The sequence below is a fragment of the Pygocentrus nattereri genome, chromosome 16, assembly GCF_015220715.1.
Source record: "Pygocentrus nattereri isolate fPygNat1 chromosome 16, fPygNat1.pri, whole genome shotgun sequence".
NCBI lineage: Eukaryota > Metazoa > Chordata > Actinopteri > Characiformes > Serrasalmidae > Pygocentrus > Pygocentrus nattereri.
Genome location: NC_051226.1, coordinates 32,183,346 through 32,195,942, shown reverse-complemented (window position 1 = coordinate 32,195,942; position 12,597 = coordinate 32,183,346). Strand labels below are relative to the sequence as shown.

The window sequence follows — 12,597 nt, the reverse complement described above, 5'->3', positions numbered from 1 at the left end:
TGGTGGTGGTAGCATCATGATCTGGAGCTGCATGAGTACTGCCGACACTGGGGAGCTGTGGTTCATTGAGGGAAACATAATTTCCAACATGTACGATGACATTCTGAAACAGAGCATGATCTCCTTCCCTTTGGAAACTGCGCTGCATGGCAGTTTCCAACACAATAATGACCCCAAACACACCTCCAAGATGACAGCTGCCTTGCTGAGGAAGCTGAAGTTAAAGATGATGGACTGGCCAAGTACGTCTCCAGTCCTAAACCCAACTGAGCACCTGTGGGGCATCCTCAAGCGGAAGGAGGAGGAGCACAAGGTGTCTAACATCCACCAGCTCTGTGATGTCATCATGGAGGAGTGGAAGAGGATTCCAGTAGCAACCTGTGCAGCTCTGGTGAATTCCATGCCCAAGAGGGTTCAGGCAGTGCTAGATAATAATGGTGGTCACACAAAATATTGACACTTTGAGTAAATTTGGACATGTTCACTGTGTGGTGGACTCACTTGTGCTGCCAGCTATTTAGACATTAATGGCTGTGTGTTGAGTTCTTTTCAGAGGACAGAAAATCTGCACTGCTATACAAGCTGGACACTGACTACTTTAAGTTATATCAAAGATTCATTTCTAAAGTGTCGTCCCATGAAAAGATACAATCAAATATTCTCAGAAATGTGAGGGGGGTACACACTTTTGTGAGATACTGTATATAGAACCATGAACACTCAAAGAACCCTTTGCATGATTAAACGGTTCTTTTGAGCAAGAAATTTGTTTGTCAGATTGATGGACATGGTGTTGAAAAGAGGTCTTTGAGTGTTTATGGTTCTAAATAGACCCATTTTCTTTACCAAAGAATCCTTGAGGAACCGTCTTTTTGAATAGTGAACAATTCAAATCTGAACTGCAGAACAGAAAGGGTGCAGTGGACACAGTAAATGTTCTCATGCTCTATGCTCTCATGGCACCTCACCCCTCATCATGTTTTCTACTCTTGCTAGGACTGGAAGACTTTGACCTTCTCCCTTTGCTTCGACTCCTGGACCTTCTACGCTCCCGACTCCTGGACCGCTTTCGCTCTCGACTCCTGGACCGCCTGTGAGACAGGACAGAACGTGCTGTTACCGAGAACAGGAGAACCTGAAGAACTACAGATTGACAGCTACTTTATTAGGTATTAACCAATTAACTGGTAAAGTGAAGTTTCCATATGGATTACACTGAGAACTTGTTCTAAAAAGGAAAAAAATAGAAAACTATCAGTAACTGGTACAATGTGTTATCCAGCCAAAAATCGGTGCTCACCTAAACACTACTTAAGGGCAACTCCATAGATTTTTCAAATTTTCTGCATAATTAACTGGTTAAGCTGTTTTATGATGTTTTATGATAGTTCTTGGAACTTAAAATCCATTCATGGTGGAGGGATACATAATATGCAGGGGGTGGCAAAATAGTCCCCAAAGAAAACATATTATTTCCGATTTTCCACTATTTTCCCATCATCAACATTCCATATAAACTCAGAAGGCTTGTGTAGGTTCACTGGTGCTTTTGGATAGTAAATAAAATGTCTATATCTGTGTTGTGGTCATGGCGACCCCTAGTTCCCATCACCACCACTGTAAAGAAATCAACCATTTCACACCAAATCACTCCATTGTAATACCTGCAGACATTTTCTAGATAGATAATATCACAATATTTGGCTTTTTCTGAGGTTTAATAAATTGTAATAGACAAAAATACCACCAAAAACTACAAATACAGGAATTTTTACTCAGCGTTAAGCACCAACAAATCCAATTAGGCAGGAGTAATTATGCTCTTTCAAATACATCGTGCAGCTGCTTGATGATCTGAAGGTACTGATCATATCCATGATGCGACTGGAAATCATGTTGTGATGCAATTTATAACGATAACAATAAACACTGCCAAATTTCCCACCCCTACAGATCATACACACTTCCTTAACAATCTCACTGCAAAGAAGGCCAGAATCATCAGGACGTAAAAGCGGCGAGACACGTAACAGAAAGGAAGTTTAACCTCTGGCGTTTCCTTTCTCTGGAACGTGATCTCCTCCTCTCTCTGCTCCTCGACCGATCCCTCCTGCTCCTCTCGCGAGTGCGAGAGCCGGCCTGCTCATCCTTCTTCGAGCGCTTTGAATCGGGAGAACGACTTTTAGACCGACTGTCAGACCTCCCCCTCGACGAGGAGCGCTTCCTGTAGTGCCTGCAGTGAACAAGGACATCAGTAATGTTAAACAGCTTTAAAGGTACAGCAACAAAAGCAGCCTGACTAATAATAAGAAATGAGGCGTGGTTGAAAAAATGATCATGTAGATGTGAATTAGGACCGTTTTCGTGCATTAATCCACAAAAAAAACGTGGGGAACAGAATCAAATAAAATACAAGACATTGCATTTTATACCAATACTGTACATAAACTCTCTTAATAAAAGAAAGACAGCAAACCAATAACATCAGTGCAGGGGTGATCACTGATAACGTTAATCTAACTTTAGCTTAGCTAGGAAACATTAACGTCGGTGTGTACAACGGGTTTTAGCTCCTTTCTGAGCCTGAAAAGTTGACATCAACACTGCTAACACATCCTGCAGCGCATCATCACCCTTTACAATGCGACTGCAACCAGTTGTTTTGACCATCTGTGAACTTTTAAAATCCTGTATGAAGTGCTGTGGGTGTGACCTCGCCGCTGCTGCATCACCATTCCCACCCAAAAAGCCAGTGTCTTTGTGGTTACATCACTACAGCGCAAAACTGGTTAAAGCTTCATAGACCTACCATATTAACTCAAGCTCTCAGATTGATGCAATTAACTTTAAAATACTCAAAACTTTCTTCTTGAGGATCATGCCCCCTTGAAGGTCAGAGCGGGCCCTTTAACTTCATTCTGTTGAGCTGGTTCAGTTCCTGGACTGCTTTACTGCCTTTTGTCACCTCTACATTTGAAGCTTTAGAGCACAAACTTAACACAGTTAAGCTCTTTAAACTACTCGGTACTTTAAAGGGGAACTCCATGGACATTTGAGATTTTCGGCATTATTTTATCATTAAGGCGTAAATAGCCTCATCCAAAGTGGTTTGGTGTGGAACGCTCTGTTCTAGAGAAACTTACTGAGTCAGAACTGTTCACAGTGGTGGTGATCGGAACCAGACGTCCTCCCTCACAGAGAGTTCCTACATGACATGGTTATGAATTCACTGCCTGATGACTGAGACACTGATTATAACAGTTGTGAGGACTTAAAATCCATTCATAGTGTAGGGATACATAACATGCAGGGTGCTGTGAGGCAAATAGTTCCCAAGGAAAACTCGTGTGGGTTCACTGGTGGTCGTGGATGGTCAATAAAATGTCTATATTTGTGTTGTAGTCATGGCAACCCCTGGTTCCCATCACCAGCACTGTAAAGATATCTGAACCATTTCACACCAAACCACCCTGAATCACTCTGCTTACATCTCACACTCAATTATGGGGAAGCGTTGAAAATGGGTAAGATTTACAAGGCGCTCGTTTTGTACTTCCACTCGAGTTGGCTTTAGGAAAGCCACCCTGGCTGCAGTCATTCGAGTTCAGGAGACAAACAGCTCTAAATTGACCTCTTACTTAAGCCGAAAGACCTTTTTTATCGATTTATCCGCTCCACCTTAAACAGCGCTGTTGTTGCAGTCTGGCCCAGAGTACCAGCGTAGAACCCCGGCACCATTTAAGGTGGAACGGACAATTCGAATTAGAAGCCGCCCCGGCCTCGTTAGTTTATTCAGGGTTTAGTAAACTCCCAGTAAGCTGCTGCTGAATTACTGACACATTATTTCACAGTTAGCTCACATTTATTTCATTTACGTTCGGGTGACGTTAGTTCACTCCTCACTCCGCGTTAGCTTTAGCATCATTAGCGCCGCCGCTCCGCCGGCCTTCTGCGGCTCCAGCTGCCCGCTCTGTCCGCGCTACTCGGCGCTGAGCTCTCACACGCATAAATGCGCTTTAATTACGGAGTTTCATAAAACAGTAATAAAATGAAAACTCTTTAATCACCTCGACTCGCGACCCATGGCGATTCCTCTCCTCCTTCTTCAGTTTACCCGGCTGTTCAGACTGCTCGCCCTTTAGCGCCCACCCAGCGGCGCAGCGCCAACACGCCGAGCTGTGAACCTCACGCTGTAAACAATGATTCAGTATTTCAGCTTCATAAAGTGAGTTCAGTTCGCTGCACCTCAAATAACACGTTAACATAACGTAAAATGCAGATTACTGCTCTGATAGCGTACAAGTTGAATCATCTAAAAGCTAAAAAAAAAATGAAGCGGCCACCAATTTAAAACATCAAACTACATAATAAAAGTCCTGTACGCTTTTATTCTATATCCGGCAGCGTAAACCTGCACATTCCCTCAAATTCACTGCTCAAATATAAGGTTCTTCAAGGGTTCTTTGGTAAAGGCACTGGTCCTATTCAGACCCATGAGTTCTACCAAACCATTTGCATGCTTAAATGGTTCTTCAGAGTGATGGAGAACGTGTTGTAGATGGTTCTATACAGCACCAAAGGGTCCTACTACTGTTACAAACTTGACATCATAAAAGAACTCTTAGCAGAACCCTTTATGGTGCTGTATGGAAGCATTTTTAAAACTTTTTTTTAAAAAGTGGTGCTGTTTGTTTGTTTGTTTATTCCATGAGACAGTCCAAGGTTTCAGTTCAGCTTTATTGTTTACACAGTGAGAGTTTGTGTCTCAGGAACCGCTTTTTTTTTTTACAACAGGCTGCAGCATCTGTTCACATTTCATTGGTTACAGGTTCATACAGAGCAAAATAAACAGCATAAATAACACATTATTTCAACACTTTACACTTTCTCTGAATGTAAACGTGATCAAAATCAGGTTAGAATCACAGACAGCAGATTAAACCAGCTCTGAAACTGACTGGTCTCATTGGAAAAAGAGCTCAGGAGATGAAGGTGAACGTCGACAAAGCTAGATGAGAAAGTTTCAGGAAGAAAACGACGCAGCCAAACACATCACAGCCTCTAAAACACAAGATACACACCGATAAAAAAAGCGCAGAGATTAATATCACACAGTAAAGCGGATGAGACTCTTGCACAGAACACTGAGTTCAGAAGGAAGCGGCTGACGCCCATCAGAGAGCTTGTAGAGAGGAGAATTCCCACTCCGTAATGTCTTCTGGGTTTCTCAAACACTAGAGGGCGCTCCCGAGCGAGTTCAAAACGAATGGGTCGAACAAAATCAGTTTATAAATACTTAAATATTTTTAACATAAAATAATACAATCATTTCCTGAACACAGAACAGCATACAACATTTAACATCATTTATATATTTTTATATAAATATATTAACCAACCAATCAGCACTCAGGAGCAGGAATGCTAGCTTGCTGCCGCCCTAAACAAGGTTGCTGTAGACAAAAAGAAAGATACAGGTAAGCTTTGTTTGCTCTTTTAGTGAAATACGTCCATCTACTACCTAAAATTAAAGGAAAGTTCTGGGCGAGTGATTAGAAACGATTTTAACTTGTCATTTTTAACTGTTGAGCTCCATTCACTCCCATTCATTGAAGACTTGCTCGCTGATGCCCTCTGCTGTTTAGCAGTCCTGTTTTTGATATAACGGGGGAAATAGGAAGCGGCCACGTTCATCACGCATCACAACTGTGCTGGATCTGCCGGGGCACCAGGGCGTGTGGGCGGACCTTAAAGCAGTACAGTCAGTACAATAGTTTTCTCTATTGTTGAAACATCAACAGCACTTTGGAGAACAGCTGCTGTCACTCTCTGAAGTAGACAGAGGTCCACTGTCCAGACTCGCTGTCTGTATGCCTTCACGTCAAACGGCCACAGTAAAAGGTGCAGCAGATCCAGGAGTTCCTCCACTGTGGCTGCTGTTAGTGTTTACTGTTAACACTAGTGCTGTGTGAGAAATCACGAGACCACCACACAACCTCCCGAGAGCCCCTGCCTGCTTTCACGGTTCTGCCGTGTGGTGGGGAACGGACGCAGGAGCTCAGTCAGGGGAGGTAGGGACGGTTCTGGGTACTGTACGCATTACTGCTGTCTATGTGTACTGTACTAGTAAACAGTGCTGATGTTCTATTTAGCGTGTGCGGTATGAATGGCCATTACAGTCAAACAGCTACAGGCTACCGCACTCCGGACGCAGAATGTTGGTCCTCATTCTCCAATCTGTTCCTGAGTGTTTTCTTAACCATGTTCATGAGAAAGATCCTAAGAAAAAGTCTATGTCAGATTCATGACGTGTTCTTAAAGAGCAGAACTTTTAGGGTAACCAGCCTTGCTGAAAAATCGCCATTAGGCTACATTCACATTGCAAGGCTCGTTGCTCAAATCTGATTTTTTGCTCAAATCCGATCTCTCTGACACGATGGTTCACACTTGTTTAGGTAAGTGACTCAAATATGTCAATGTGAACGAACCGGCTTCTTGAAATTACCCACATGCGCACATCTTACTTAGTAACGTCACATGAATGAATCACATGTGTCACGTGCATCATCAGCACAAACTAACGAGCAGAATGAGCTTCGGTGAGCTGATCATCAACTCTGATCAGCTCTCAGCTTCATTATTAGAGCTAGACGACGGAGAAAAAGGTGAGATGAGCTGCTTTTCCACCATTAACAGGCTTTAACTTCTGTTTGGCGCTGCCGCCAGAGTAACTGAATGATGGTGCACACGCAGTGGGGGACAAAAAGCACATGAATTCCGATCTAAGTCTCACATTAATGTCGCATGGCCACAAATCGGATATGTATCCGGTCTAGGACCACATATGAAAGAGGCCGAGGTCGGATTTGAAAAGATCAGATTTGCAGGTCCACACAGCTCTGAAAACATCAGATCTGATTCAGATTAGGGCAAAAAATGGATTGATCCGTGCCACTTCAGCCTGGTACTGTGAATGCAGCCCTAATTTCCTGCAGGACACCTTTAAAGTTCAAAGCACTGTAATGCTCCCGAATGGTGTAACCATCTAAGCATGGGCTCGGTCATCAGCAGATCATGATTTCAATCCCCAGTGATGCTACAGCCATCCGTGGCCAGGAGTCCAAGAGAGCACAGTTGTCCTCGCTCTCTCTGGGTGGGTAGGATGCCCCCGCCTCATCTCCCCCACTACTCAGCACGATGCTAGCCAGCGCAGACGTCTATTAGCTGATGAAACAGAACTGGCGGTTAGTGTTCTCCTCTGAGCGTGGTTAGCTGTCCAGTTTGAAAAGATACAGTGAAGCTTCACAGGTCTCGGAGGAAGCCTGTGTTTGCCTTCACACTCCTCAAACCTGGTGGTGTCATGTGATTGAGGGAGTCCTAACTAGTGGGCGGAACTGGATACGACTAAATTATGGAGGTAACTGGAAAAAATCCAAAAACACAAACACTGAGTCATTGTTTCCAGTGCAGGCAGACATGACACAGCATAGTTATATCTGGTTGCACTGCAGATCTGTTGTTCAACATTAAACTTACACAGCAGATCCACAGTGAATTTACACCAGGAAACACAATGACCTGAAGTGTTCAAGGTAAACAGATACATGTCAAACGCCTGTTTTGACCTTAGCTAATGTTACTCGCCATTACATGTTGTATTACACCTCATACGGTTTAACTGGAAAGCAGTTTGTTAGAGTTAATTATCACTCTATGGTGCTGAGTTTTATTCCATTACATCTACAGTAGAGTGTAAAATGAATTTGAGCTTCATGTTTTATCTGCACACTTCCTATGAGCTATAGCTGAGCTTTGTACCATAAGATCTGCACTGCAGGCGTCCAGTAGTGTTTTATCTAATGATGTTTTATCACAGTGTATAAGATTAATAGTTTATCAGATATTCTGATTCCAGGTGATGGTTTCCTGACATGATCTAAAGATGTCCTAAAAGAAACTTGGTCTCCAACAGTAACCATTAACACCAATTTCCATTACAAAGCAAAACTGTCAGGATTTAATCCTAATTGTTCTAACGGTCTTTGTTCAGCGGGGTTCTGATCCAGTGGGCTGTAGCCATTAAGTCTTTCTGTGCTTCCTTCTCTGGACGTTGCTGCTGTTTCAATTCGTAAAGTTCAATCCGTCTTCTGAATTATGAAGAGCCGAAATATGAATGTTAAATGTTACATGAGCTAAAACTGCTGCGCGGCACAAGACTGAGCTCATAAAATTTTGTCAGTATTCATGCCGAGGTTTGAGGAGCTGGTGGTGAAGTGTGATGGCAGACTTACTTTCACGCGACGTCAGTTTTAGCGCTTCAAGCAACCTTCACACTTCAACCCATCACCTCATCAGAGGATCCAGTGACCAAAAAACAGACAGAAGACAGAAGCTATCCGCTTTGAAACATCAGCAACAAAGCTTTTCAAAAAGTCTAAACAGAGCAGAAGCTCTGACCAGAGCGTAAGACGCTGGTTCTGGGGGAGAACCGGGTTCACACAGGTTGTGGTTCTGAGGACGTATGATGTTCAGAGATAAGCTGAGATGCATTTAAGTAAACTAATTTACTGTCATGACCATTAAAAGTTTGAAGTTCTGCTAACCCTGTGGTCTCAAAGACTGCTCCTGGAGATCCACCATCAGCTCCAGTCCACAAACACATCTGACCAGAGTGAATGAGTGTAGGGATGAACAGTGACATCGGAATCATATCACTCTTAGTAGGTTAAGGAGAAAATATGTCTACAGAGGATTAGATATGAACGAATGTTCAGGTGGTTTTGGGTTAATGTGCTAAAATATCTGCAGTTTGTTCATTTGACTTGAGTTTATTAGCCTTGCTATAGTACTAATCCAGAGATATTTAATCCCAATTTCTCCATTTTATGAATGTTTACGTCCCTAGTGAAGTCTACTGATGATCTGGACCTAATGGGATCAGTCAGGGTTGGACGTGAGCTCTTTAGGTAGCCAGATCTAGGTAGCAGGGCTGGTGACCACACTGCTCTAACCTGTCAGCTCTGTGATATAAGATGGCTTTCTTATAATCGATAACGATGTCTGCACACAAGATCACATCCCGATCTCTTATGTTATTCCGTCTGAAAGCGAGCAAATGAAAGGGTCACGCAGCAGTCAGCGCTCCTAACCCCGCCGCCCCATCACGATGACTCCGAGCCGAATAAGAGGATGAGCTCGTGACACATGATGAAGGTGAAGAAGTAGACGCAGAGGTCTGCGAAAACGTCACCCATCTTCCTGTAAGTGTCCATGGAATGGTTGATGACCTCGGCTGGGATGCCAGACAGTAGGAGGGCAGCGGTCAGAACAGTGGTCTTCATCTTTTTCTCCACCTGAAGGTCCAAACAAGAGAATCTCTCACCAAAGCACACCAGGACAAAAATTGGAAAGTGCAAACTGGCTCTAAATGTAGGTATTGTGATATAAACCAAGTCCGTTCTACAGTTTCTCATTAGGCTGAATGAATAACCGACTCTAAATGTAGGTATTGTGATATAAACCGAGTCCGTTCTACAGTTTCTCATTAGGCTGAATGAATAACTGACTCTAAATGTAGGTATTGTGATATAAACCGAGTCCGTTCTACAGTTTCTCATTAGGCTGAATGAATAACTGACTCTAAATGTAGGTATTGTGATATAAACTGAGTCCGTTCTACAGTTTCTCATTAGGCTGAATGAATAACCGGCTCTAAATGTAGGTATTGTGATATAAACTGAGTCTGTTCTACAGTTTCTCATTAGGCTGAATGAATAACCGGCTCTAAATGTAGGCATTGTGATATAAACCGAGTCTGTTCTACAGTTTCTCATTAGGCTGAATGAATAACTGACTCTAAATGTAGGCATTGGAATATAAACTGAGTCTGTTCTACAGTTTCTCATTAGATTTAATTAATAGTAGCTACAAAAAACACATTTGTGGGCAGAGCCTGTAGAGAGCCATTTGCTTAAGCAGGTCAAAGGGAAATGGTGTGCAGGACTGACCTTAGGAAAGTATTTGTATAATCCCATGTAGGCCAGCTCAAGGGTGAGAAATGGTGCAAATATTGACTGCAAAACAGAAAGTAAACAATCAGATAAACAATCAGGGAACTCGAAAACCCAGAACGCGACCGGCCTGCACCGTCACTCACCAGATACTGGCAGACGAAGATGCGTACGAAGACGGCGAGAAGAACGCTCCCAGTGAGCCGGAAGAGCCGAAAGGAGTCCAACTCCTCGGGGTCCGTGCTGCTGTCCTGCGCTGCCTTCTCGCTCCCCAGCTGACCTCTCAGTTTCATAGCATCGTCGAAGCGGGACAGGTACTTCTGCAGGCCCCTGCGGGGGGAGCGAGAATGTTCATCGCCGGACAGCTCCCCCCGCGGCCTCTGCCGGACTCCGCGGGACACGTCGTCCTCCCCCATGTCCTCTCTGCTGTCCGGCAGGGGAGAGCCCCTCCTCTCGGGGGTCTCACAGGGGGTGGCACTGCTCCCACCTGCCTCTGAAACGTACGGCGAGAGTCTTTTGGTGGAAACTGGCGGTGACCAGGACTCATTCCTGTCCAGGTCCAGATGGAAGCGGGGCTCCATTGCACGGCGGGCTTCTTTTTGGATGGAAAAAAGAGAGAAGAATGTGAAACAGCAGGGTTACTGAGAAGCAGGCACGATAGGGGAACATACAGAACATAGTGGAACCCACACAGGATGGTAGATACAGAACATGGAGGAGCCCATGATTCAGCGTTTCTTCTGTGTCAATAGTGAGTTTGGGCTGCGGTAATAGCCTCTACTCTTCTGGGAAGGAAGATTTGATTGCATTTGGACACACACACACACACACACACACACACACACACAGTACACTGCATGCTGCTCCTCACAGTAATGTACTATTAGTATTCATTATGTGATAATTACCATCTTGTGCTGCGTACTACAGGGTCAGATGACCACTGGGCAGGAAAAAAATACATCTACCTGAAAGGACAGCGTTGCATTATAAGATGGTTCCATAAGCCCTGCCTCCTAATGCACATGTGGCCCTGTGGCCTTAATTCATGCAGGGTCATTTACAGCTGATTGACCGACACAGCCGAGAAGAAAACAATCAAGTGTGGCCGCTTCATTAAATCCACCTCCTCATTCTACCAGCTCCACTGACCATACAGGTGCACTTCGTAGTTTTACAGTTACAAACTGTAGTCCATCGGTTTCCCTACATACTCTGCCACCCTGTTCTTTGATGGTCAGGACCTTTCAATGGTCAAGGTGGTGGGTCATTCTCAGCCCTGAAGTGACACTGACATGGTGGTGTTGGTGTCAGTGTGTGTGTGGTGCTGGTGCGAGTGGATCAGACAAGGGTTCTGCTATTGTTACGATGTCAATCTCATTAATCTGAAGGACCATTTTACCATGCAAAGAACCATTTACGCATGCAAATGCTTCTTCAGGTTAATGGAGAATGTGTTCTATGTAGTCCTATACGGCACCAAAAAGGGTTACAAGCCTTACATCTTAACAATAGGAGAACCCTTTTGGTGGTATATAGAACCACGTACAACACGTTTAAGCATGCAAATATTCTAACTCACTTAAGTGTGTAAAAAAGAGGTTGAAGTGTGCTTCTCGTTGAAACGATCCGTTCCACCTTAAATGAGGCAGCAGCTACCGAGGCGCCAGAATGTAACTGCCGCACCTTTTAAGGTGGAACGGATCATTTCAACAGAGAGCTGGCGCAGGGCTATCTGAACACTTTCTGGACATGTCTGGTGTCCAGCTGTGCGTGTGTCCTGACCGCTGCTGTCCGAGTCGCTCTTGTTAAAGCCCACTATCCGGTTCATCCTCTGCTCGGAGTTCTGCAGCAGCCTCCTCCGGCGGCTCTCCGCTCTGCGCTGCGCGGCGCTGCGGCCGCTCGTCTCCTCTCCGGGCTCCATCCTCTCCTCTCACTCTCAGACAGTCCGGAGAGTCCGCTCTAACCCTCCCGACGCGCAGATTTCTCCCCGATCGCCGCGATTCTCTGATTACAGCGCCGATCTCCAACTCCACGCTCCGACTCAGGGCCTCTGCTACGCTGCGGGCGCGGCGCGATGACGTCACACAGATAAAAGTCCCGGAACCGAAATGTCTATTCATGTAAATATTTACTATTTACTATATTTACTCCCAAACGGTGGGTATTTCATTGTGAAATGTATTAAAACAATAAGGTAATCAAGACCAACAAACCAAAAAACATTTAAATTTATTAGAGAGCTTGAAAGAGCATTCTATTGTCATCTCTATTATTATCTCTATTGTTATCCCTGATACTTCTTATTCTTCTTCCACACTTTTCTGTGATGAATACAGCCCGAACCGCTTAACGTGCAGACTCTGTTCAAACTGCGTTTCGAAGGTCTCGGCGCTGTGACTTGTGCTATGTGTTTTTGGAGTCGATTGGATTGGTAGTTTTTAATAAAATTAAGTTTAAAAATGAAAAACCTCCCATAAGAATGAATGGCGGAATGTTCTAGAACTTCAAATTCTAACTTACATCGGTGACATCAGAGCAAGTCGCTCAGTCTCAGACACTGCTGATCACGCAGGGAATCTGCTTT

At 44.2% G+C, this 12,597-nt stretch overlaps 2 protein-coding genes across 4 annotated transcripts in view; both read right to left on the bottom strand.

The window, feature by feature from the left end:
- Positions 1 to 4,311, bottom strand: part of ddx46 (DEAD (Asp-Glu-Ala-Asp) box polypeptide 46) — a 29,279-nt gene extending 24,968 nt beyond the window's left edge. The window contains exons 1-3 of one of the 2 annotated variants that reach the window (XM_037546195.1): positions 4,068 to 4,311; positions 2,048 to 2,233; positions 1,014 to 1,091 (exon numbers count right to left, since the gene is read on the bottom strand). In XM_037546195.1, coding sequence (XP_037402092.1) covers positions 1,014 to 1,091; positions 2,048 to 2,233; positions 4,068 to 4,084 — 281 coding nt within the window. In that variant the 5' untranslated portion in view covers positions 4,085 to 4,311. Of the gene's footprint in view, positions 1 to 968; positions 1,092 to 2,047; positions 2,234 to 4,067 lie in introns of both variants that reach the window. The other variant, XM_037546194.1, reaches the window with a different exon arrangement.
- A 407-nt stretch (positions 4,312 to 4,718) lies between these two features.
- camlg (calcium modulating ligand) lies at positions 4,719 to 12,099 on the bottom strand. 2 transcript variants are annotated; one of them, XM_017683808.2, is made up of 4 exons: positions 11,796 to 12,099; positions 10,157 to 10,605; positions 10,008 to 10,073; positions 4,719 to 9,353 (listed from the first exon to the last, which is right to left on the bottom strand). In XM_017683808.2, the coding sequence occupies exons 1-4, from the start codon at positions 11,932 to 11,934 to the stop codon at positions 9,162 to 9,164; spliced, it is 846 nt and encodes a 281-aa protein (XP_017539297.1). In that variant the 5' UTR covers positions 11,935 to 12,099; the 3' UTR covers positions 4,719 to 9,161. The 2 variants fall into 2 exon arrangements, with proteins under 2 accessions (XP_017539297.1, XP_017539298.1); XM_017683809.2 differs by lacking the exon at positions 11,796 to 12,099 and adding an exon at positions 10,701 to 11,390.
- Positions 12,100 to 12,597: the final 498 nt, after the last annotated feature.

What these genes read in the sequence shown, in the direction of transcription:
- camlg (XM_017683808.2), bottom strand. Translation starts at nt 11,934, where the DNA reads ATGGAGCCCGGAGAGGAGACGAGCGGCCGCAGCGCCGCGCAGCGCAGA. An exon ending in GAGCGACTCGGACAGCAGCG is followed by an intron (nt 10,606 to 11,795) that starts GTCAGGACACAC and finishes CCATCCAAAAAG; the next exon opens with AAGCCCGCCGTGCAATGGAG. An exon ending in TCTTCGTCTGCCAGTATCTG is followed by an intron (nt 10,074 to 10,156) that starts GTGAGTGACGGT and finishes TCTGTTTTGCAG; the next exon opens with TCAATATTTGCACCATTTCT.